This window comes from Rhea americana, unplaced genomic scaffold (assembly GCF_003343005.1).
Source record: "Rhea americana isolate MKP2758 unplaced genomic scaffold, rheAme1 scaffold_85, whole genome shotgun sequence".
Classification (NCBI taxonomy): domain Eukaryota; kingdom Metazoa; phylum Chordata; class Aves; order Rheiformes; family Rheidae; genus Rhea; species Rhea americana.
The window spans coordinates 2,369,992-2,396,502 of NW_028187034.1; the positions used below are offsets into that span (position 1 = coordinate 2,369,992).

Genomic DNA, 26,511 nt, shown 5'->3' on the forward strand with positions numbered 1-26,511 from the left:
TGTCTCTCTAACCAGCAGGCGGCACTGCCTAGCCCGCTCCCAGCCTTCTTCTAGGCCCACTTTTTGTCTGTGTTGTCTTCCCCAGAGACCTTTAGAAATCCTGCTTCAACCAGTTCTGGACATGGGTGAAAAATGGGGCAGAGGGTTCAGAGGCAAACTCTAATGACTCCCTCACCTTGTCCTGCACAAGCCCACCTTATTTGTATCGTCGGAGAGGGGGTGGCTGCCTGCTCGGAGGAATGAGTCACAGGTTAGGTAACAGGCAGAATGCAATTAGCAGCCCTGGGCATCAATTACCAGCTGTAACAGTCTTGTACAAGCCCCTGTAAAGAGTCATTGAGAGCAATTTTTCTCCCTCCAGAGGGGACTGGCAAGGTGGCATGCATGTGTCCCTGTGGGAAGCTGCCAGCCCTTTCCATKCTGCCCACCCCTGCTCCTGGCAGAGCTGTAGCAATATGGGGTCTCTCCCTACTCTTGCACCCTACTGGTAATGTGTGGGTCAGCCCCTCTGCAGGGCAGGGCTGGACACCAAAGGGTTTCTGCCCCCCCAGAGCCCCTCTAGCGGAGCAGGCTCGTGGCTGTAGGGTGGGTGAGCACAGTGCCATTTCCACTAGGACAGTGACAAATGGCCCCCCAACACAGGTGCTGCAGAAGAAAGAAGAAAAGAGAGAGGCTGTGCTCACTTTTAGCTTCAGGAATGTTTTGGTTTGTACATAGTTGGGTCTGACCTGTTCCCCTGCCTGACACTCTGCTCTATTTGAATTTGATTTATATTTGCAGCCCCTAAAGGTCTCTTCTGGGGGACATTATTAAGGATGCTCTACTGTATCACCCTTCCTTTCCCAAATGATGTTCTTGGCTAGGGTTGGGAGATGCTGCAGGATGGCGGGGAGCTATGAAAGATGCCTGGGGCTGCAGGCATGGGGCCAAAGCACTCAGAAAGGTTAATTCATGCTTGAGAAGTGGTGGCTAGCAATCACAATATTTAGCACAGAGACAATGACTCAATCATGCTAGCTTCACATCCCCACAGTAATGTAAGGCTGGAAGGTGGATGACATGCCCTCCTCTTGCTCAGATCAGCATAAGAAAGCATTGCTATTCAAAGGGATCTAAACATAAAATCTGCAAGGACCCTACAAAGGGACCTGGGAGATGCTCAGGAGATGTTCTTGCTTCAGGGAAAGGGTGGCAGCCTTGGAGTACTGGAGAATCAGAAAGTACCTGGGAGGAGGGAGAAGAAAAGCATTCAGTGGGCTTTTCCTTAAAGATGAGAAAGCCAAGGACAGGGCAGGAGTGAAAGTGTTTGTATTGTACGGGGGTGTAAGTGTTGAAGCCTGGGGAAACTGAGCATTTGCCTCTAGTCTTAGAAGGAGATCTTCGCTGTGCCCCCATGACATGCCTGTTTTTGGACATCATCAGGAGTGTGGGACAGAAGGACCCTGATCCCATGATCTGGCACATGCACGCAGTGAATGGCAGAGATACAGGAGGGCTTTTTGTCACATGGCATATCCTGGGAGCCTCCCCCCTACCCTAGTCTCTCCCCAGTCCCCATCTTATTATTATATTTTGGTATGCTCAGACTTGATGCCCACAGCCAGTAGCTCCCTAAGGAAGCGCTCTGATTTCAGCAATTTATGTAGAGCACTATCATCATCGTGCTGTCCCCACGCATGCTTTGACATGGAGGCTGGGGTGGGGGTGTGCATGTCATCCCAGCCCTGGGCTGATTATCTCTTTATATCCCTCAGCTGCTCTCTGAAGGGTCCTAAAGATAACATGAAGGAATGGCAGGGGATTCTAACAGTCACCCACCCTATTGCTGGCTGAGTATCACACAGCAATTTGTGGTGCTGATCCTAAGATTTCCTATCTGCAATGATCCTTGCTTTGGAGGGGCTCTCACGTATCCCTGATATCCCCCTCCCTGGGGACAGCCTGCTCCTCAGCATGCCCAACCACCCTCACAACCATGCTGGCAGACGGTGGGCTGGAGTGAAGACGACCCAAGGGAGATGCATGGCTCTGTCTGGCTATGGGGAGGTGGTAAGGTATGAGGGTGCTGTGAGGGGAGAGAGATGGCTGTGCCAGTTTCCTGCTCTGCCTGTGGGACTCATCTGGGATTCTCCATAGGGGGAGAAGAGAACAAACTTGCCTAGGAAATGGGAAAAGGAAAGAACATCCTGGAAAGCACAAGAGCCCAAAAGGACAAGCTGCTGAGCTGAACCCTGCCGGAGGACATCGGGAGGCTCGGAGCACCAGACTGCAGCATGGTTTGGGGATGGGACTTGGGCACTTGTGTCGGGGAAAATGGATATGAAAAATCCAGAGCCTGAGTGCCTGGACTCCAGGAAAGCCAGGGCTGCAAATAGTTTCTTATGCCTGTAAAGTGCTTTCTGTTTCCCTTGCACATACTGTGTGCAGATGAGTGAGGTCTGCTTCTGCAGTGAGTGTGGCGCTAGACAATCCCTCCTTATTTAATCCTCTGCTTACGGAATGGCCTCCAGGGTGCTGGCAAACTGCTCCTTTCTGGGACATGCAATGGTGTGGCCTTATGTCTGTCTTCTCACCTTATCCCCCCACTACAAATCTCTCTCTGTCCCATGAGTCAGAGTCCCTTCCCCAGTGTCTGCCCTATCTCACACAGACTGACAGTCAAAGCAGCCACTGAGCTCTCAACTGTCCTCCCCTTGCTTCACACTTGGACAGCTCTGCTTCCCTGTCCACACAGTGGGTCAGGGTATCTTGGGGTGGGGTGGGGGGGGCTAGTGGAAGCAAAGCTAGGCTTGGCCAGCAGGTTAAAACAGGACTGGAAGAGATCAGCCTTCCCCGTGCGTGCAGAAGCTAAGAGGGCATGAAGATCTGGGCGGGATATTAAACCCAGCAGTGATGGCTGAGGCACAGACACCAAAAGGGAGGCACCAGGCCTGAGCAGTTCTCCCAAGAACATTTTAAGACTCCATGCCTTAAGCTCACTTGCTTTGCTCCCTTCTACCCCTCAGCCTGCATCTGGCTCCACCCTCCCTTTCTCACTTACTAGGCAAAGGACTGAGCAGGGCTCACACCCACGTCCTGCCTCCCCTGGAAGGCAAGGAACCCCTCTTGCACATGGAGACTGAGATAGGTTTTTACTGAATTGGCAAAACAATCAAGCAACTGGTTTGTCCTTGCAGATCAACTTCTTCGTCACACTGGGGAAGTCCCTGCATGGGGATGGCTGCCCTGGCACTGCAGACGGGACAAACTCACTTTCAGACTGAAGACCCCCCCCCCCCCTTTCTTCCTCCATCCTCCGTTCTCCATCTTCTTCCTCCCCCGGGGCTGGTGCCCCGCCCCATGCCTGGAGGCGGGACCGGGGCCAGGGGTTGGGGCTGGCAGGGAGCAAGGGCGAGCTGCACACGGAGGGAGCAGGTGGTGAGACAGCCCTGCGGTCTGCCCGATGCATGGCACCTGGCCCCTACCCTGCAGCCCCTCTCTGGTCGTTTGCCTCCACCCAGCAGCCCCTGGCTTGGATGCTTGGGCTGGTGTCTGCTGGGGACCTAATGGCTTTGGTCCAGACTTCTCACTGATGGAGTTGATCTCTTTTATTCCTGTTTTCTACTTCTAGCCTGGGACTCTCAGCCTCTCCAGCAGGAGTGGGGATGCTTGCTTCCCACATGACGGTCTGTGCCAGTCACCTGCCAGTTGCCTTGGAGTATTTGCCTGTCTTCTGTCCCTGCCTCGCTGAGTGATCAAGTCTCCTTGGTCTGTAGAGAATCCCCCTCTACCTCTGCCCTCAGGGGCTGTTGTCTCCTTGGCTTAGCCCTTGGGTCTCCATGAATCTTCTTTTTTACTTTCTGCTCCACTCCTGTCCCATTCCTTGGCTACATCCTATCTGGACTTCATTCTCGGCTTGTCCTGTCCTGTCAGAGGCTTCAAGAAGAGTGAACAGATTCATGTGGAGGTAGAGGCAGAAACTGTCCTTGGCTGATAGGCTTCTGACTGCAGTGGGAACACTTCAGGAGCCATGGGCCGCCGGCTCATCCGTGGTCTGTCTGGAGCCACTGTTTTCCTTGTCAGCATGGCTCTTCTTTCTGTGAGGCACCATGGAGCTCAAGAAACAGCCAGATACCTTGGGCTTGGAAAAGAGATGTTGGAGAATTCAGAGCAACAGGCCAAAGTGAGCCTACAGGATGTTGCGGGAGGTGGTGGCAGGAGGCAGAAGGACCTGCAAGCCAATCCTCAGGATGAATACAGGACTGGGGGAGTTCTGAAGTTTGGGGACATTTTCATAGCTGTGAAGACAACCAAGAGATTTCACCAGAGCAGGATGGAGCTGCTCCTGGACACATGGATATCCCGGGCAAGAGAGCAAGTGAGTGTGGATCTGGACTAGTGAGGAAGTGTTTGGTGGCAGGGCAGGGATGAGATGTCTATGGGGAGGGATAAAGGCCAAAGGAAGTGGAGACTGGGCATTCCAGTCTCCTCAAGTACTCTCTTTCAATTCCTCTAATTTTCACCTCTGTTCACACTGAAAAGTGGATGCTACCCACCAGAAGATTTCACTGGTTCAAGGAAAGGGCCAGCAGAAAGAGTGAAGGCATTGTGTAGGCTCTTCCCATAAAGGCTGGGAGGATGAGTGCTTTTAGACAAGCATCAGCATCCCCTAATATAAGCCTAATTCCTTGGCCTTGAGGCGGGGGGAGGGATTTACTTTTGTTTTTTTGTCTAGTAACACTGGGGATGACAGATTGCCTGGGCCATGCCAGCTTGAAAGCACAGACCTTCCTGAGCCTGCCTGAAATGGTGGCTTGCTACGCCCAAGCAACATGTGTTTGCTAAGTTTCAAGTTGAGTGGCTTCCACCCTAGCCTTAGACCATGATACCTGATGACATGATTGAGCCTGAGYGCAATTTGCTCTGGGATGGTCTAGTGCATTGCATAGGAGGGCTGGAGGATGTGGGCACAAGGGAAAGTGGCTGAAGGGGGTGGGTGTGCAGGAGGTATGTTTGTAGCTTTATTCACTCCTGTGCGTATCAGCATAATCAATTCCTYGTTTTCTTGGCAGAACACCTTGTGTCCACACTCTTGAAGTGATGTGTGCATTTGTTTGATTTTTTTTTAACTGGGCCCTGATGTTTCCCCCCTTTGCCAAGGAGAGGTTGGAGTTTTGCTTCCTGGTAGAAGAACTGATGTAGGGCATTTGTATCCATGATTGGTGGTGCTGTGCAGACTGGCAAAAGTGCCCCCCCTATTGCCTGAGCTCTGCTTCCTTGCACTTAGAAGAGCTTTCATCTCTGTACACTGATGCAGGCTCCAGTCTCTCTAGCAGCCCAGCTGGCTAGGGTTCAGAGATCTGGGCCATAAACTCCACTTTTCCATCAGTGCCAAATCCTAACCGCAGGACTCTGGGGGAAATGGTACTTCTCTCCCTTGCCTCCACTCCCTTGCAGAGCTGCTCTCCAAGAAAGAAAAAATCCTGTGGCTGTCCCCAAAGGTTTTGTTGTTTCTGCCTGTGTGTAACATGTGGCTAACAGACAAATTCAGGCCTCAGTGAGGAAGGGAGATGGGGGCGGACATATAGGGTAGGAAAGTGTTTGAAGTGATGCAGGCTTTTCTGAGTGAGGGTGGTTTTCCACTTTATGGTACTGCAACTGTTTGGTCTGCTGCGGTTGCTGCAGGAAGTTGTGTCCTATTTTGAGTACACTTCCTTTCCTGTGCATGTGTCTGTGTTAGCTTCTGAGATACCCTACTTCCTCCTCACGATGCACTTCTCTGCTTTCTCCTGCCCTCAGCCCAACRGCTCTTTGGAGAAAACAAACTCAGCTGTGTACCTGTACTATGGTGTGGGATAGGCAGAACACTGGCAGTAAGATAGTGGGGTTGGGGTACTTGGAGTGAGTTTGTAAGAGGCAATTCACTTTTTCCTCCTCATGTATTTGACAAACATACATCTGGCCATCCTGCTGATGACAAGAATTAGATAGCAGCTTCCTGAACTCATCTGAGCCTCTGTGTGTGGGATATATGGCAGACAAACTATGCCCAAACCTCCAGCAATGATGTTGAATTTTCAGTGCTGCTACCAGCATGTAGGAAAGCTTCACAGACTGAACAGGAAAATGGGAAGGGGAGGATAGAACAGGAGGCTTAGTCATTTTTAAACATAGTTTTTTTTTTCATTATTATCAGATTTTACTGCAAGTTCTGTATTTTCCTCTTTTTTCACTCTCAAAACTCCTGTTTTTTTCCTTTTTTTTTTCCCCCTAAATGGCTTTGAGGGCAGGTGAAGGAAAAGTATATGATAGTTAAAAGCTTTCATTTTTTGTTGAAATAAACTGCTGGAATGTTTTTTTTGGAGGTGGGCAAGTTTTAGATTTTGAAAAATCAACAAGATAGAAACTTTTACTTAAAAAAAAGAAAAGCTCTCAATTTGCAAAGGGCATTTAATGACTGTGGGGTCAGGGATAGGATACCAGATCTCTCCTAATGAGGCTTTTTGAATAAACAMAGACAGACCTTTAAGTGACAGTCTCAGAGACACTCAGGTCTCAGAAGCACTAACTTGCAGGGATAGCCTCCTTCTAGAGTTGACTTTGGTCTTGCTGTCTTGTTGGCCGTGACTCATGACTGGCTCCTGATTCAGTGGGACCTTCTATGCAGGTGATCAGCTGAGAAGTTTTAGCATTTGGCTGTGTTTCTGATGCTGGGATCTGCATGATGTCCTCCCTGAGGAAGCAACCTGGACTTCAAACGACAGGCTTAGGTGACTGTAACAGGAGATAGGACTAGCTGTGATCTTTATAGTTAGAAGAGAGTCCAGGGGCCCAGTTTAGAGTCCTRTATGTTGGACTCAGTCAGGTACATAGTAAGAGAGAGAATGAGAGAGAGATTTCCTAAAACTGTACTGTTTAAATAGAAGAGAAGATAGGCAGCTAATGGGAGACAGGAACAGGGAAATATGGGATGGATGSTCTTCATTAGATGCTGGACCATGCTCTTTTTTCTTGAGGACTATTCTATGACAAACTTTCCACTGGAGCTTGATAAAGAGGGTGTTTCAATGAAAGCACTTTTCACTGGGTAAAGCTTCATCTATGTATAAGTATGAATTTTGATGGCTGTTAYGCTGGAAAGCATTTTGACATTCTTAGCCCTATAATTTTGAGAGAGAAGGGTCTAGGCTTCTGGTCTGAAATAGCATTTTATTTGGTAACATAAACTAATTCTAATCTCTCCTTTTAGAAACCCAAACACTCAACTGATTGAAATGAAACCTTTGAACAACCCATTCTGAAATGCTTTTCACATTTTCAGTGWTGTGAACACATTGGAGATTTTGAATCTCAAACGTGTTATCCAGGCAGGGGAATAGTTTCCTGCACAGCTGTACTTTCAACTCTGCTGATGTGTTTGCATTTTGTAGGCTGTTTCTGCCTGGAGAAGGGATATCCTGAGAGCCTGGAATGTGCATGTGGGCCTGGACTGCCAACTTCCACATATTTATTCCCCTTTTCCAATTTTTCCTTGTTAGGCTACGCTCCTAAATTGAGCTGAAAAGGCCTCAAAGCCCAGTGTTTACCATTACATGGGCACTACTCTTAGAGAGCTGCCAGGCAAGGCTGTCTGAAACCAGTGGCTTCAAGGTTTCTGCTATCACTGGCCATCTGGCAGGCATTCTCTCCCACTCAGCTATCCCAGCTCATCTGCTCCAAAATTGGTGGATGCCTTCCTCTCTACACCACTCCTCAGGCCCAGATTGACTGCCCCATAGCAGAAGTGATGACTGTCCTGGTCAGCTTCATGTGTGCGTGAGAGTGGGGCTCTGTGATTCCCCTCTGTGCTGGCGGGAGGAACTGTGCCAGGTGATGCTGGGCAGGAGGGAAGCGGGGAGCTGTGGCTGAACAGCTGCATGGTGAACCAGCCAGGCCACATGCCAGAATGGGCTTGTGGATAGTCAGTGAGAGGCACTGTGGGAGACCATGACCCACTGAAAGTCTGGTGAAGCATAGAACAAAGCATATGGTGGGGAAGCTGCTTCTGTCCATCCCATTTGCCTGCAGAGACACCTCTGCTCTCATGTCCCCAACAGGGAGAACAAGTCTGTGTGCRCAGAGCAACCTTCTAAATCTCTTCCAGGCTCCATTAGTATGAACAAGAGGAGCTGGTGTCTCCTTAAGACCTGCATAGCCAGAAAAACCCCTTTGGGTAGGTTTTTTATAGGGCCCCTCCTCTTGCTTTCCCACCCTGGCCATCTTGTGTGGCTTTGCTGAGGATTGCAGTATGGCAGTCACTTGGATACTGACAGCAGCTGTTGTTTGAGGTTCCCTGCACTCAGAGCCACGAGAGATGGAGAAAAGAGGGCACACATAGATACCTGTGCTGCTACACTCTCGTTTGCGACAGAGCAGCCAGGTGCGCCAAGGAAGCCGAGGGGAGCTGGAGAAGGCAGGGCTGTCTCCCACACACACTCATGCCCCGCTCTTTGTGTTTCTTTTGAAGAGTCTGGTGTTCCCCTTGGTGACGATGCTCCTTCATCCTTGGCTTCCTGCAAAACATATGTCTCCAAAAAACCTTTTTTCATCTCACATTAAGAGGAAAGTGGGAACCTCAGAGGATTTTCACAAATAGAAAGTCTGGGTTCCTATTTTAAGTCAAATGGAAGATGGTGTTTATTATGTATATGTTTTCTACTTGGTCTTATATTTTTAAGCAAGTTATTTCAAGGAGCACTGTTTTTGCATTTTTATAGCATCAGAAATTTTCAGTGGTTTCAGTTCTTTTTGTTAAGAAGAACTAATTTTTTTAGTGGACATTTCTAGCTTTGATATGCTGTCAAGGAAGAAATCACATGTCACTGAGAATTCCTGCCTTGCCTGAACATGAAGTTATAGTCACCTGCTCCAGAGTGACTGCTTTACCTGAGACTTAGCTAATTGCTTCCTTTCCCATCATCACCTTTTGTGGTTTAAAATAAGAGATTTTACCATTGGAATAGGGTAGGAAGGTATGCACAATTAGTTATTGCCATTCAGCTATTGGAGGGTTATTCTCGCATTTGGCATAATGAGACCATTCTCTTAATTCCAGTGCTACCATCTCTTTCAGAGGCAGCTGGTCTCTGAGGGTCCTTCACTACCTTCCTTTGGTATCTGGAAATTTCTCTTCCTGTACCTTTTTGATGGGGCACATCTTTCAGCCCAAATGCAGGGTAGATGTCGGGAAATGAGGAAGGAAGGACTTGTTTCCTTGTCAGAGCCTTTTGGYGCAATGACGGCTCCTCGGAGCTGTCATCTGTCTGCCTCTTCCCCTTTGTCCCTGCCTAGGTGCTGTGTTTAACCAGCCTGTAGGCAGCTGGTGGAGAGGCAGTTTAAGGCTTGTGGCTCCTTTTTGATTTCATGAAAGCTCAWTTTCTGCCTGAGGGGAGCTTTTCTCCCTGAGCTCTGATCCCTGCTGGCCTTGAACAGGGGGAGATGTGCCACATAATGGCAGTGAGGGGGATTAAAGAGGTCTGGAGGGTGGAGGAGGAGAAGGCTGYGAGGAAGCAACGGGGGGCTATACATACTTTACACACAAACAGATGTTCTCCATTTAACCCGAGCTGCCTCTGACCACAATGCTTTCATTTTTCTACAACCACAACTTAAGCCAGCCTCCCTCACACCCTCACACAGTGTTACATGTCCCCTTGTCCCAAGGCAGCAGACTCCCAGGAAAAATGAAGTGACACAAGCACAGATGGTGCCAGCACAGGGCAGTGGGCTTGTGTGGTGACAAAGGAAGCGCTGACTCTTCTCCTCATGGCAAACCCTTGTGTGCCAGTCCCTTTGGGACTGTCCAGGAGCAAGCAAAGCTTCCATCCCTGCAGTCTCACCCAGTGCTGACCAACATACCCCCAGTGCCTTTAGTGGGAGAGCCCTGACATGCACTGAGAGGGTGACCCAGGCTGCCTTGTGCCTGTCCCCTCTCACTCYGTCTGGCTGAGCTCCCCTTGCAGAAGGGCACTTGGAGAGTTGAACTCCTTTTCCTTTTGATCACTCAAGCCAAAGGGAAACAGCTTTCCTGGCCAAACTGCCCCCTCCCTCCCCTTTCCAGTACACGGGGGAGCAGCAGCTTAAAGCAATCGGAGGGCAAGAGGGGCAGTGTGGGGCCTGTTTGCACCTTCTGTGATCAGGGCACTGGGGTCTAAGAGGATTAATTGGCTGCGAYAGTGAGAAGAAGGCCAATGCTGGCGGAGGAGAGGTGACAATAGGGCAGTCAGTGATCTCTGCCCGGATGGAAAGTCCAGCTGCTGCCTGGTACCTGGAAGAGAGCGCAGCATCAGAGGCTGGCGTGGGGGTGGGAGAGGGGCTACTGCAGCATGCATGCATGGAGTACGTGTCTGGCCAAGGGGAAAAGCGGATGAGCAGCCAGGAATAGCTCCATCTCCAGACCTCAGAGTGACTTCCTTCTCTCATTTCCCCAGACATACGTCTTTACTGATGAAGAAGACGAAGCCCTGAAAAGGAGAATGGGTAATCACCTTTCCTATAACACCATATCCTCCTGCYTACCTTCACCCCTTTAACTTTCATGGCTTTTGGAGGGGATTATGCAAGAAGGTTGACTCTCCCATGCCAGGTCTGCATAGTGGAGTATTCCCTTTGCCATGTCCCATGGGARGGCCTTGCAAAGCCCACCGGGTTGAGCTATGATGACTTGCTGTGATTTGGCTCCCCCCCCAGTGCATATGTCTGACTCAGGATAGGAGATAGTCTGCCTTAAAATGCCCACAGGCAAAAGCCACTCAGTACAAGCAGCCTTAGAGAAATCTCTATAGTCCCTATATCCTGGCTAGCAGTGGGCTGAGTGRAAATGTGGTTGACAGGCAATATGTGGCAAAGCCAGGTTGTAACCTTGGGCAAGATGCTTCACTTTCCCTGGATATCAGCTCCTAGTGAGGAGGATGGGACTTAAGTGTCTTTGCAAGGTGCAGTGACAGTGGTGGGAAAAAGTAGATGTGCCATTCATGAGGTGAAGTCTAGCCATGAAGCAAAAGAACAGAGAGTGATCTTCAGAACAAGGCTTGCATGGGTGAGCAGCCTGGGAGGTGAAGAGCTAAATGGGTGGGAGAAAGCATCCATGTGGCAGTGGGCTTGGATGTCTGTTCAGGGGGATGTGAGAAGGCTGTCCTTGAACCAACTCTCCTTCTCTTCTGCCCATACGRTTTTCCTCTCCAGGACCACAGGAAGCAGACCATCCCTGAGTGACAGCCTTCTTTCTCCTTGCAGGTGACCATGTGGTGTTCACCAACTGCTCTTCTGAGCATAGCCATCTTGCCCTCTCGTGCAAGATGGCTGCAGAGTTCGACGCATTTCTGGCCAGCRGCCAGAGGTGAGCTGGGGCTGCCATGGGCTGCTGGGGTGGAATAGATTTGAGCCTGTGTGGACATGGGCCCCATGAGACAGGCTAATTGGTAGGCAACCATTTACTGAGGAAAAGTATCAATATGAGRCTGAGTGGGGAAGAAGGATGACACTTTATCCTTGTTAGGGCCCTGTTCCCAGAGGAAAAGAGGAAGTTAGGCACTGAGGGTGTGTATGAGCCCAGGCGCTTTGAAATCATGTCCGTGTGCTGCTGCTCAGCACCTTTGTATGGCAGGCTGTTGAAAGATATACCCTCCTTACTGAAAACCTCTTCTGTCTTCATTACCATCTCCCTCCAGCTGGTTTTGCCACTTGGATGATGACAACTATTTGAACCCTCAGGCCCTCCTGAAGCTCTTGTCCTCCTACTCTGCAGCGTGGGATGTCTATCTAGGGAAACCCAGCCTGAACCGACCCATCCGTGCCTCTGAAACGCTGCCTAACAATAAGACGGTATAGTCCATGGCTYGTGGCAGGGAGGGAGGGGAATGGATTGTTTTTAATGCTTTGTTTCATTGACTGTAGCTGTACCATGATGAAAAAGGTCCAAAGAGCCACAGACATCAGTTGAAAACTTGCTGGTCTTGTCTAAATATCGTAGCATTGATGGGAGCCACCCAGAGGAAGAGGAAATGATGGCCCATGTTGCTGCTGTGCCTTTGGGTACCCATCTGTAAGGAGATAAGTCTGCATTGGGTGGCCCACCTGCTGCTGCCAGTAGGGACTTGGCTGCTCCAAATTGGCTTGCTGTGCTTTAACAAGGTGGTGGTGTTGAGCCTGGATATCCAGTTAGCCTTCTTTAGCACAAGAGATATTATTTTGCCAGTGGAGTCTCCACTTTTGTTTGCTCTTTTTTCCTTTGGCTGAAAGGGGAACTGCTGTGCTATATTAGCATCCCTGATTATCCTGGCTTCCTAGTCACATGAAGAAGTCAAAATCTGTGCTGTACTGTCAGCAAGACCTTGATCTGGGCAGCAGTTAGGAGGACGACAGTGGAGCTCTGTTTACTCTGCATCAAAGCTTGGTTTCTAGTGTTTCTATCTCAGGGAGTATGGTATCATTTGAGCCACTGCTGTTGACTCTCTCTGCTATTTCTCTGCAGAAGTCTGTGCGTTTCTGGTTTGCCACGGGAGGTGCTGGGTTCTGCATTAGTCGCAGGCTGGCAAGCAAGATGGCACCTTGGGCCAGGTGAGCTGTGCAGTTGGTGGGTATGTGAACCCTTGGGGATAAGCATCRTGGATGCACATAAATTCCTGTCACTGCAAGACCTGGATTTGTGTATGTGGTGTCTGCAAGGGTGCAGAGTGCCATGTGCAAGCGTATGGAACCAGAGGAAGGATGTACTGTGTGGGTCTGTCACATTGTTAAAAGCAGGCAAAAGTAAGCATGACAGCAAACATGATGATAGCATGACATACGCCCCCTTTCCCAATTCCTTTCAGTTCTTGGTTATTCCCCCACACTATTTCCCACTTCTTTCACCCCCCTCTGGCTGTTTAATAAGTACTTTCCTTTCCCCTTACTGTGCATCCTTGAAACCCCCTCTTCCTCCCTCTTGAGCTGATTTCCCAATTCCTCCACCCCAAACCCTCTCCAGCTTCTTCCAGTTTCCACTGTCAGTTCCTCAGCTGGAAACAGCTCCGTGCTCCCCAGGTGCACGGAGAACAGAAGTAGATCTGATACCTTCCAATAGTCTAGCCTATGATTATTGTTAGTGCAGGATGATGTTTTCCAGGATGCCCTAGGTCATATCATAGGCAATAAGCWCATGTACCCATAGGCAATGACTGTGCCACCCTTAACTGTATCTGTGCATACACAGAAAGRCAGATCTGATCCGTAGCAGGTGGTCCATGATCCCATTTGCATTGGTTTAGCTGAAGCCCATGATACACCCAAACTTGAAGATGATCTGTGATCCAGGGTAAAATTAAAGTRGCATGGATAGATAATTCCTAACCTGGCATATGCCACTACTGTATTAGAATGTTCCAAACATACTAGAACTAGCTGAGGGGTGTTACAGTAGACAGCACTTTGTGYCATGTGGCTGTTTCCAATTGCAGCAGCTTTAATGCTGCGTTTACCCTGTCATTAAACCGTGGCTAAGAGTGTGGTGTTACATTACAGTGGAGCCAAAGGGTGGCTAATTCCTGCTGAAAGACACTGCCCTGTTCCCTTTTCCCTCCTCATCCTGGCCATGTTGTGCCACTGCTTCTCTCGTGCTTGCTTGTCAGACTCCTCAGTGAATCTGTGCAGCTCACTAAGCAGGCAGAAAAATAATTTAGAAAACTGTCAGCTCTCTGAATCAGCTGACTGAGGAACTGGATAGGTGTCAGGCACAGCACTGGACAACTGGTGGGACTGCATGGTTGGGGATGGTTGAAGAGCAAACACATCCCCACTTTGCAGGCAAGCTTCAGTGATTTCTTGCATATTTCCCAATGTTTACTGTGGTTCCTCACTTAAGTCCTTTACTTATCTCCAGCACAAGTGGATGCCTATATATCTATCCCTCCACTCTTTTCCTAACCCATGCAGCCCTGCTCTCTTCCAGCGGCAGGAACTTCCTGAGCACCTCAGAACTCATCCGCTTGCCTGATGACTGCACCATGGGTTACATCATTGAGTGCAAAGTCGGTGGACAGCTGCTGTTCAACTCACTCTTCCACTCCCACCTGGAGAACCTGCAGCTCATCCCCTCAACTCAGCTCACACAGCAGGTGAGTCGGGGGGGGGGAGTATAACAAGAGAGAGATGTGTGAGGAAGGAGAGATGGAGGAGGGGAGCTAATTGGCACATTGCCTGATTAGTGGCAGGGATGCAGATTGAATCAATTGCCTGCTCTTTCTTCAGGCCTCCTGAAAAATGCTTCCCTGAAGAAAGGGGCAGATATTGCCAGCAGCACAGCTGCCAGTCACACTGCACCCTGGACTGGTGGTGGGAAACAAGTTTGTGGGAAATGAAGGGAGGATTGCAGAAGGGGTCCTTAGAGGAACATGACATCAGGAAAAGGAGAGCTGCTGTGTGCTTGGGGAAGGGGTTTTTCACCATGTCTACCTCACAGAGGGAGATAACGAGGTGTGGGGGGCTTGGAGAGGGCAAAGGGCTGGCTTGGTGGACCATCATGGAAAGGAGGAGAGGAAGGTAGAGGCCAAGTCAACAGAGAAGGAACAGGATGGGGAGTTCTGTAGCCCAAAGCAAGTTCCTTGCTTCTAAACTCATCATATAACCCTTCTGCCTCCCCACTCCTCTTTGCAGGTCACCCTCAGCTATGGTGTCTTTGAGAACAAGCTCAATGTTATTGAACTCAGTGGTCCCTTCTCACCCCAGGAGGATCCCTCCAGGTATGGGGCATAAGTGCTCTGGGGATTGCTGTGGTTTGAGCCATCAGCCAAAATGCTGGGAGTAGGAGGCAGCCAAATGGGATGCAGGAGGTCTAGAATGGGGGACAGAAACTTTGCAGTCACATGACCTACTAGGTGAAGGCACAACTTTAAGCTGCTTGTGAATGCTTACAAACTTTACAAACCTTTTTAGATGAGTGGGAAAAAAGGGGGATCAAAATATTTTGTTTGGACAGTTCCAGAGTCAAACCAGCAACTGTATTGCTGGTTTGCTTCACATTTTGAGGCTGAACAAGCTAACCTCTACCCTACAAGACAGGAACTGAAATGTTCTTTTGAACACAAAAAAGGAAATTCTATTTTTTTTCCCCTGAGAAATCTGAAGAGAAAAAAGAAAAAGGTTCATTTCAGGCTGACTGCAAACAAAAATGTCCTTTGATTCATCTTCTCTGMTTTGAGTGAGCAAACCTAAAGTTGTTATTTGCAGAGCACTAGTGGGAAGTTCCTGACTGGAGACGGCAGGGGTGAAAAGCAGTGAGGCAATGAAAAGAGCATCAAGAGAATCATGCAGTATGTGCTGGTGTATTGCCTATCTCATTGCTTATGACTGGAGTGAGCCTCSAGTGGGCTTGGGCTACATGGCCTGGGGCTGGACCCAGGTGCTAGAGTGAGGCTTGGCTGCTCGACTTTGCCAAGATGAGACATCTTGAGAAGTGCAAGCAGTCCCCAAGCACTGCAGTGCAAGGAGAGCATCTGGTGTGGGATGGAACATGAGAGACAAGTCCTCTATTCTCCTACTTTGCACTGTGGTAAGAATTGTCATCTGACCTTCCTTCACTCTCTTCCCAGCAGGTTTCGATCACTTCACTGCCGCCTCTATCCGGATACCTCCTGGTGCTTGCAGCCTGTTGGCTGGTGATATTTTAAGCCTCAGCAAGTCTCCTGGTGATCTCTGTTCACCTTGTGCTTTTAGAGGATGGGACACTGAATAAGCTTGGTGCTCCCAACTTCCCCCTTGCAATGATGGCTTTGGGGCTGTGTGATGGCTTTTTAAGTCTTTGATGAGTACTGGTGACACAAGACAAGAGAAATCTGTGCCAAAGATGAATAACATGGGATCAACACATGCATATGGCTTTCCCTCTCTGCTGGGATGCTTACAAGGAACAGAAGCAGTATACCTTCTTGAACAAAGCAAGGGTTGAGCATCTGGATAGAGATGGGGGCCTGTTGCCCCTTGCTGTGGATTTACCTTGCTGAACTAGAAATGCCCTGAGTAGGGGTACCCAGTAACTGACTGAGGGTTGTTGATAGTGTGTCTTTGTCTGAGCAGGCCAGCTTGCTTCCTCCACACCTGCCTGTGCGTACCCCATTGCCAACTCTTACCAGCGACATTCCCTTGGCTGAGAGAGTGCTTAATCAAGGTCTGATTCTGATCACCCTACATGGAAAGAGAATGTGGCCATTTCTGTGCTGAAATAGTGCTGGAAAAGCACTCCCCTGTAAAGGAGAGATGAGCAGGAAGTAGAAAAGAATCAGGAATCCCTCTCTGATCTGACAAGCGGGGGGAATGGGATGGGAGAAAAGAGGCAGAGAGGAAGATGGTTTCTACACTGAACRTTGAAGGCTTGCTCTTTTATGGCCCTGCATTATTCCTCTCTCTTTTTACCTTCCTGATATGGGGTCAGGATAATCTTTTGCTCTAATTACCAATCTGCCATTGGAGATTAGATTCCAACTCCTACCTGTGTGAGAAGAGACATAAAGGATTAGAATTGGCTGAAAAAGAGGAGAAAAGAAGAGATGGAGAAGGAGTGCTCAGGAGCGGATTAGAGGTTATAGTTTTATAATCTTCCCTGTGCCCCTGACCAAAAAAATTAAATCCTGAAGGAATGGAGACAGCAAGGCAAAGAGCTTTTTTTTTTCTTCTTTATCTTTGCATTTCTTTCCTCTAGACACTAAAAGCATCTTTCTTGCTTCCCCTCCCACCCCTCCATCCCTGCTGARTGCAATGGGGAGAAGGAGCAGTCCTAGATAGTTTAGGAGTTTTCTGGCACATTTGTACAGAGTCTCTTTTTTCAGTACAGAGCCTAGCATGACACCCGGACAATTCTGATCACTGGGGAATGAACCCTGGTGAGGTTTTTTYGCTCGTACATATGGTTAAATGGTTGGTGGAGAATGTTTCTTGGATAGTCGGAAAGCAAAGAGTCTGTTTTCAACACCAGTAGTGCCACAAACATGTATTTCTCTTTAAAGAGTATTTCAAAATACACTGCTGGGGTCTATGAAAGTTTCCTGTCATCTCCAGATGAAAGGACCAATGCCCTTTCTCCAAAGAGCTGCTCAGCTTTGATGTTTATAATGTGACTGAGCCTGCTGCTTGGCTTAAGTGCCAAGGGGGAGTATCACTGCACCTCTACCATTCTGAAACTGGCCACCCTGTCTCCCTACCCCCCCCACAAACAAACCCCAGCATCTCCTACACAGCATGCAAGTTTTAAAAGAGAAGAAAGGCATCAGAGAGACCTTCCACCTCAGCAAAGAGGGATCTAGGAATTGATGATCATTTTTATTTCTGGAGAACCAGAAAGCATGGGCCTGGGGAGCTGTTTCCCAGGCTAATCATTCTTACAGGCATTAGCCAGCTTGTGAAGCAGCAGAGAGCTCTGCTTTCTTCTCTTGCACAGTCTGGCTTTGAACTGAAAATTCTTCCTGAACATGGACAGGGACTAGTGATGCAAATGACCACTCTGAGTAATGAAAAACACTTGTCTCACATAGCTATGTGAAGCCAGGAATCACGTGGTTCAAAGCAGAGGCACCCAGCTGCTGGAAGACAGGTACAACATACAGATGAGTTTGAAGTCCTGGCTATAAGACAAATGACTTGGTTTAAACTTAACCAGAAGATGGAAAATGCTTCTATGTGGAGAAAKGAGAATCTGCAAGAGAAATCTGCAATACTTGGATATTTCCTCCTTTTTCCTATTTAAACTGTCAGCTCTCTTGTTAATCAAACCTTTGGGTTAAAAAGCCAGTCCTATTTGTAGAAGTCCTAAGGGCAGTCAAAGCACAATGTGGTTTATATGCCTGGCAAAGAAACTAGTACAGCAGACTCACTTCCTTGAGACAAGGAAGACACTCCTGCAAGACACAGGAGTTYGAAGCCCACTTTGGATCCCAGCTTCAGCTGGTCTGAATTGGCCTGTTGCTATTTGCATGGCTGAAGATCTGATGTTAAATGGGTTGAATCCTTGAAGGGTTTCAGAGGGATCAGTCTAAGACAGGGCTTCGTTGCTGAAATAGTAGGTACCACTTCTGTGGAATATGCCTTCTCTTATAAGGAAACTGAGAACGGATGAGAAAATGTCTTGGGCAAGACATCTCTTGGACTGTAGMGAAATGAATGATAGAAAGTTCTGTTATGCCTGCAACGGCACTGCACTGGAAAGAAAATTGCTTCTCAGTGCTGATAAAAGGAACCAGGATTTCTATAAGAACAGAGAGACAGCTTAAAGGGACATTCTCCACTTGAAATCTGATCAATGTTAAAACCTGAGTTAAAATTAGTTTCAGGAATGGTTCCTGCTCCTGGGGTTTGCTGTAATATGTTGTGATTTTACAGTCTTATTTTTCCTAGTTTATTAAAATGTTTAGCTGCTTGGGGAAATGAGAAACAATATCTCATGTGAAATCACGGACTATTTTTTTCTTCTTTTTCATGATTTTCTGATGTAACAGTTAAAGATTTTGTGAAGGTTCCCCTGCCTCTATTAATCTTTTTTCTTTCTYTTTTATTCCCCTCTTCAACCCATTTCAGTAAAAAGCTTGTCCCAAGAACTAGCAGGGATGGAGACATGTTTATTTTTTCTTTTCTTTTCATTTTACTGGGAAAATGGGATCAAAGTCAAAGGTGTTGGCATGACCCTGCTGTTGTACAACATTAAGTGTAATTCAAGGTTTCAAGTACAGAGACCTCAGCCTGCCCAACACCATAGCAACGAATAGTATTAATGGTGTTTAAACTGTATACTGAAGATCCAGAAAAAGGAGAAGGAGGGGAAAAAAGCAGTTATAGGATTTAAAACGTAAAGTATTAAGTGAGCCTTTCATGTTAACAATATCTTTTCTTCACTTTCCCTTTAGCTGTGAAGAATTTTAATAAGGAAAGCCTTAGTTGACAGTGCAGAAAATGCTAATGACTATCCTTTCTTTAGTGGAAAATGAGAAGTTAGCTGAAATAGGTGGGAAACTGCAGTTGTTGCTAAAGGCTTGAAGGGGATAGAGAAGAATAGCAAAGCTAGACAATGCTTCTGTCTCTGGTGCCAACTCTTCTTAACAACTCTGTTGCTGAAGGAAAACAGATTTCTAAGCCACTGGGAGATTTAGCAAACTCATACCCAGATTACAGCATTTATATCTCTCCCTAGGCCTCTTGCGAAAGATGCAACCTTCAAAAGACTAGCAGTTTATTAAACAGAAGCCAAAAGGTGAGAAATAGGAATGGGAGGAAAGGAAGCTAGAAGGAAAGAAACCACCAAGTAGGCCCTAAGAGAGAGCTCTGCATTGAAAGTGCTGTTTGGGAACTACCCGCAGCAGTGGGAAAACAGGTATTGCCTGAACCCCCATCTCTGGATGTTTTTGTGATCAGGACAATGGTAGCCCTCCAGGGCCACAGAAGATGCCAGTCTGTGTGAGAGGTCATGCTGAACGAAGTGGGAATCAGGCCTCTTCAGTGCTGTTGGACCCCAACGTTTTTTTTTTTTTTTTTCCTCTGCCCTTGCTTATAGTGCTGGCTCTTCAGACAGCCTGAGGTTGGGATCAACAGCTCTTTTCTTTCATTCATTTATTTTTTGTTCTCAATCCTTGAACAACCCTAGAACACAGCTAGGTTGACATTTTTCTCCACTGGCCACCTGGGCTCTATGCATCAGCCTTCTCTGACTCTGAGGAACTACATCTTTGTTCATAGCAAGGTGATTGGATCTAAGCTTTCAAATGAACCCCAAACAAGGCTTGAACTCCTATTGCTGTATCTATAGTGATGCACTTTCATGCTCTACTATGCACTCTTTTCCTACTGTCCCTCGGTCATAAACAGTAAACCGTGGGCTCCGTGTGAAGCTACACGGTGGAACTCATTGGTGCCGGACAATGAGTCAGTCACAGCTTTGAGTTAATTGGAAACAAAGAACCACACAATGAGTGGAAGTAAACTCCTACTAAACCCAAGCTGATGATAAGATCCGTCTGCCCCCAAGTCACTCTAACCATTGATAGAAGAAAACAGGAAGAATCATTGGAGGGACAATCCCTGCTTCTTAGGGTGCAACTTTTTAAACTTTTTGTCTGAGTTAGTTTTCAGCCTGTCCAGCTCTCTATCCTAAACTGTCCTCTCATATAGCTACATGAATGCTCGTGCCAGCAGGAGGAAGGATCAGAGCACACGTCTGTGGGTGGATGCAAAGGTGAATGAGGGTGACCATTCCATTCAGTAATTGCATGGGCACAGGGAAGCGTAAGCCATCCTTATGTTCTTCCCCTAGGCACCTGCTAGCAGCTGGTGCCAAAGATAGGATCTGATGCTAATTGAGACTTTCTTCTGTTCCAAGTGCCACTGGGCTTATGGCTCCAGTGAAGATGATGTGACTGTTAGCGTAGACATAAGCAAGGCCAGGAAGAAGAGCAGTATCAAAAATGCACAAATAACCAGTCCTGTTCTCACCAGCTGATGTAGGATTTTTTCCTCTAGATGTTCCACCCAATTACCTGTGAGGTTAAAGCAATGCAGAGCTAAGCCGCTGTTGCTCAGTTAGCATTGCCTCTTTAAGACTGTTCCTTGACAGCCTGAATTTTCTGTTGCTCCCTGTTTGATCCAGCCTGGACTCCAGGAAAGCTGGGAACTCATCTCTCCCTGTTTGAACTGTATGTGATTAATTACAGACCTCGAGAATGGGCTGCTTGCCTATTTCTCATGTTTAAATTGCCTTCCAGGATTTTGCAAGGCTAAGGAGCCTCTTCAGATGTCGTGTCTGACTGTGCTTTGGTCAAGCATCCCTTGGTTTTGCTGGGAGCTGCATCTGATTCATAGTGAACTTTGAGAACAAATTAAACAGAGTACTTTGTGCATGGATTTGCTGGCCCTGACCCTTCTACTGCTCCTTGAGGAGAAGACTGTTGATCCTAGCAACAGAAGAAGTGGGACTAAGCAGGGCAATTGGTTGGGGAGGGGTGCTGCCATCCTGTCCCTGCCTTCCCCATCCTGTCCCCAGAAGTGGGACAAAGAGAGAACTGCACCTGATGCCTTTGGCCACAGTGTATCATGCAGAGGATATGCCATGAAATATCTGGCGTTTGCACTGGAGAGAATCCAGCAGCCCCAGCTGTGGCTTAAGGCCAGCTTGTGCTTGGTGCTGGACAGGGAGAAAAGTGGTGCCTGTCCCAAAGCCCTAACAAGTAAAGACAGGATGGAAAAGGGGGGAGGACTTAGAGGAACAATGGGACAGTATTTTCACATCAAAGAATGGGAGAAAGAGATGGTCCTGGGGACAAGGAGGACAGGGATCTGAAGTAAAGATCTGTTTCCACCCACAAATACCATGAAGCAGCAGACCTAAAGGATGAATGAGAAGCACAGGGAAAGGGAGTGAAAASAGGAAGAGCATCAACCTCTCCTCTGCAGTGTATCTCCTTCCTGGGGAGATCTCAGTGTGACTTGGCTTATATGATCACTCAGAGAAGCAGTGCACTGTGGCACTGGGTAGGATGAATGAGCTGTGCAAACTCTGGCCCTTTCTCGCTGCCCCACTTTTCTCTTGTTACTATCAACTTCATCTTGAGCAAAGCTGGATGCAGTGGCTGACCAAGCTCTCTCCAGTTGTGACTGTGTTTTTTCATGTGTGCAGGGGCTAATGCTCCTCTCCAAGCTCTTGGACAGGTCTACTTCCCGCAGGCTTGGAGCAGGGTGCAGAAAGACAAGATCTCAATGCAGTGGAGGGAGAAGCAGAGCCTCTCCATACCCTCCTCTCTTACCCCCAGCACACAGCTAGTGTTGGACAGCGTCTGTTTTTAGAAAAAGTGGCAGATTCAACAGCTGAGCTGATTTTCCAAAGGGACATACAAGGCAGACAGCTTGCCATCTGCTCTGTTGTCCTGGAATAGTGGCTTAGGGGGTGGGCGAGAGAGGAGGAGGAGAAAGGAGGAAAAGCGAAATGGAGGTGGGGGGRAAAGTGGGAATGAAGGGCAAAGAAGGAATAAAAGATGGGAGAGGGAGAGAGGTGAGGAAGAGATCATGGGAGTAGGGAGTGTAAAGGTGGATGCTTAGCACGGGCTGGGGGGTAGAGAAGCAGGTAAAGAGAAAGGAGAGCTATGTGAAAATGGGAATGTGGTGAGGGAGAGGTGCTGAGGGGAGATGGCCAGGAGATAGGAATGGAGGCAAAAGGCCCTTGTTACGACCACTCTGGCTGGATCCATCTTAGCACTGCGAGCCACAGGGGCAGCAGCTCCAGTCCGGACCCTGGGTTATGCTGGAGAGAGAGCCTGACTGTAAAAGAAACAAACTGGAGGTAGTGGCCTGGATAACCATTTCCCTTCCACCCACACAGCTCTCCCTGTTTGCTTGCCATACCCGCCCCTCCCCGCCGCGTTGGCTTTTATTGAGTGCCGCAGGGCAGGGTTTGAACTCCAGGTTTGGCAGCAGAATAAATAACAGCAACATTGGCCTCTCTAGCCCAGGAGGGAGGAAGGCTGGTTTTAATCAAAGGTAAATAACAGCCACTATTCTCTGACTCTTAATCCAATTTCCTAGAACTGGAAAATAACGTTGCAACTTAGACACGTGGCCCTGGCCCATGGGAGAGGGACAGCAGAGATGGCAACTCAGCCAGCCAGCTGCTGGGCACTGCACAGCCAAGGAGAGCAGAACTGGGGGAGATGCGACCAGGCAGGTAGTTTGTTCTGGCTGGTATGGGACTCAGTTTTCTCTTCTGAATCTTCCTAATGGATTTTACTGGCTATAATAATCCCAAGAGGTGGAGCAAGCTGGCTGGCAGGCAGCTCATCCTTGTGGACCCTGCTCTGACTGTGGGAGAGATGGGGACCAGCTGATGCCCTGCATCTGCATCCCTGAAGGGCATTTTGTTTTCCATGGTGATCCTAAAATGGTCACTGTGAGGTCATGCTTCCTGGCATATAGATGTGACAAGAATCACCATGTATCCTTGCTAATAGGTGAGTGTGAGCAAGTTTTCAGTGTCTGAAAGAAATGTTTATGTTGTGACTATCTGGGAACACAAGGGTCTGGGTGACTGGAGAGTTTACTGTCTGACTTGATGACATATTAGAATCAGAGAGAATTAAGGTGCTGGTGTTATCTAGCTCTCAGGATGTTTTCTAGTTTTCTGTAGCAGGGCCAGCCACCTTAAACCCCTCTTGACAGRTGTTTTTCCAAACTGCTCTTAAAATCAAGATGTTCTAGTCCAATCAACTGGAGTCAGATTGGAAAATAAGGCTGTTGGTAACAAAGCATTGGTACTGAGTTGATCCTGGAAAGACAGATTTGTTCTGCCACTCTCTGCCAACACTGATTTATAGATGCCCAGGGAGCAGCCCTATTGGGCTCTTGGGCACAGCTTTCTCCTCTGTGGGGCAGCAGCTCTGAAATTCTCTGGCACAAAACTGGCCTAGTGTGGCCAGACCATGTTTGGAATGAGGCAGAGACACATACTTGAGCTGAGGACAGAGGATGCCAGCTGCTTTCCAGTCCTTTCATCTAGCAAAATGACCTGGCAGCCCATGATATATTTCAGCTGCTGTGGAGACAGCACACATCCACCCTGTGGATGGACTGTGATTTCAAGACCACTTTCAGACTAACCTCTTTGTAAATCTCCAGGGCATGGARAGAAACCTCTGCAACAAGAGCTCCCTAGCGCAGGATGTGTCCCAAAACACACAGTGGTTGTGTGAGTGCCAGTTCCCAGTTGTATGATGTGGACATATCAGGTGTAGGTAGAACAGCTGGGTCCATCCTCTCATCTCAATTTCTGCTATTCCAGTGTGGATGCTTTGAGCCTGGGCCCAAGCAGCAATGGTGATAGGGTGTCTCTGGGAGCGCCCAGATAGAGCTAGGGCACCACAGGCCAGGAGTACTGCGAGTCTAGYCTGAGGAGGAGTGAGGCACGTCCTGCATAGGGCTAAGGTACGTGCATGGCTGATTCTTAAGCTGTCCTGCCCAAACAGGACAGAATTATGTCTATGGAAAGGCCTCATGTTTATTCAGCTCCCCAGCCCTGGGCACAGGCTTTGCTACAAGTTACCAGCCCTGCCCTTAACAAATACAGCCCCACTGCTGAAATTATTGGTGGGAGAGAGGACATATTTTACATCCATTTGACTGTGTGTTTCTTCTCCATCTACTCAGTTAACTCCAGGAAGCCCACTATCTTTTTAACTGAAGTCTCAAGAACAGCCCCTGCCCTCTGGACTAGAGAGGAGGCAGAAAAGAGGGCAGGGGCTGTGGGGCCTGGGGTTGGGAGGCTGTGGGCTCTGGTCAGGACCCTGGAAAGAGCCGTCTTGCCCTGACATTGCCCTGCCTTGCCCTGCCCTGTCTTGCCTTGCCTTGCTTTCTGTCCTTCCACGCTGGAGAGCAGTCTCCTGGTATGGCAGGGCAAAGCCCTGCTTTGGCTTGCACTCTGCACCAGCCCTTTTTTTTCACTCTTGCTTAAGGACAGCTATGCAGTGCTATGGCTCTCTATGCAGCTGCTCTGAAGATGTGGCTTAGATCTGGGTTATTTTTTGCAGATAAATCCTCTTTTCTATCAGATTTGACATCAGGCAGTCCCTCCAGACCCCTCCCCTTTTCCCTAACTTCCGCTTTCTCTTCCCTGCCCTGTGTTCTCTTTCTCTGCATGTGTGTCCTTCCCTCTGTATCCCTCTCTCCCTTTCTTTTTCCCTATAGTCAGCTCTCTGTGAATATCATTTCATCTGCCGTCTTTCTCCTGCTCTGCATCTCCACATTACTCATCATGTCTCCACTGCCCTCTGATGTATATATTTTACTGCTTTACTCTCTGTATCCTTTTTTTCACTCCCTCCCATGGTTTTTTTGCAGTGGTCATTTACAGCGCTCTGTTTATTTGAAGAGCTGCCTGTGCCCTGGGGTTCTGCATGTTGGGATCAGGCTCAAAATACCTAGTAGGTGCTTAGCTTTTAGGGCCCAGCTACCACTGATGGAGCTGGGGGTCCTGTGCAGGAGACTTGTTTCACACATTGCTCCTTGCCTTCCAGGTGATCTAATGAGGAACTTGCAGGGTGGTGGAAGCAAACAGCAATCCTAGAGAAGGAATTCTGTAAATTCCTGAATTCAGGTCTGGAAGAGAAGCTGGAATCACTGACACCAGGACCATATCCATAGATGGATGATGTGGGGTAGGCTCCTGATAAAAAAGGTCCCACATCACAGAAGAGCTTTACTGTTCCCTTGCAGCTTCCCTCGCAGTTGGGGCCCACGCAGAACAATGTGCGTAGGAACAGGGGAGAAGGCCATACAGAGATCTGGAGGGAGTGAGAAAGTGTGCAGAGAGCTGCAGCTAGGGTCTATTCCAGGAATCTAATGCAGATTCCTATCTCCCTTCTCTCTTTATCAGAATCCAGTCTGGGTGGGACAGGAATCCAGCCCTGACTTTTCYCTGAGAGTTTTGCAAACCCTGAGATGCTCCCAAAGCTTGTCCCTATCACACTGCTTCAGGACACCAGCAATGTGCATTGACTTCTTTGGTAGGGGCTGGTACCTAGCAGGCAAGAGAACAGGCTGAGGGCATCTGTGCTACTTGGAAATGATCCAGTTTGGATAATGGGATTTCAATTTCAGCTGCAGAAAAGCATTTTCATTTACAGTATCCCAGGGAACTCCTGGCCTGACACCCTCTTGGTTGGGGTTTAGCCAGGGGACCATGGAGAATGGGACCTGTGCCAACACCTTGGGTACCTGCATTTGGGCAGTGAAGAGAAAGGAAGGAGGAGTTATTGGCTGCCTTTCACTTGTTTTGGTGCCTTTAAAACTGGATCCCTTGTGATACTGACAGGCTCATTCACAGGTAAACAAACTGCAGAATTTGGAAATTAAGTAAGTGGGTCTGGTAAAACAGCAGTTGCATTCCAGCTTGCTTGCTCACCAGGTGACACCATGGCATCCAGAATAGCTCAGACTATTTGGAAGAGGCAATGGGTTTTCTATCAAACTGGAGTTGTCCTCTGTAAAGTGACATATCTGTAGCAGACAAAATTTTATTGGCCTGTGATTCTTCCAGCACTTCAGCTTAACAGGAACAGAGACTGGCTCCACACTGTCCGTGGCTCAACATTTAGATGGCTGTAGGAGGGGGAAGAGAGGGCAGTGGTTCCAGCCCATCTTTAAAAAAAAGCTGGGGAAAAGGAAAGCCCAGTTTCTGCTCTACTTTAATGCTATCATTTTACTTCTTGGATTACTCTAAGACCGGGGAAGAACAATATCTGCTCCTAGCTTCCTCCCTGGCAAATAGCTGCCATGTACAGCATTTTAAGGCCACAAGCAATTCCAGTGGCTACATGATGTACTTGTCCCATGCTAAAGTCTTTTCTTGAACTGCACATCTAAGCAATTTCAGTGACTTCTTCCAGTGCAGGACACAGTGCTGTTCCACTTGCTGAAGCTCCAGAGCACCACTGTTTACTCTTCTAAAAGCAAACTCCTTCCTCTGTATGTGTTTTTTTTTTTGTTGTTGCTTTTGTTTTG

General features: G+C 48.2%; 1 protein-coding gene across 1 annotated transcript; it reads left to right on the forward strand.

Moving 5' to 3' along the window:
* Nucleotides 1-3,360: 3,360 nt before the first annotated feature.
* Nucleotides 3,361-16,729, forward strand: MFNG (MFNG O-fucosylpeptide 3-beta-N-acetylglucosaminyltransferase). Its single transcript, XM_085323506.1, has 8 exons — nucleotides 3,361-4,357; nucleotides 10,449-10,497; nucleotides 11,254-11,356; nucleotides 11,688-11,841; nucleotides 12,491-12,576; nucleotides 13,946-14,111; nucleotides 14,650-14,735; nucleotides 15,588-16,729. Exons 1-8 carry the CDS (start codon nucleotides 4,010-4,012, stop codon nucleotides 15,652-15,654), a joined length of 1,059 nt encoding a protein of 352 aa, XP_085179632.1. The 5' UTR covers nucleotides 3,361-4,009; the 3' UTR covers nucleotides 15,655-16,729.
* Nucleotides 16,730-26,511: the final 9,782 nt, after the last annotated feature.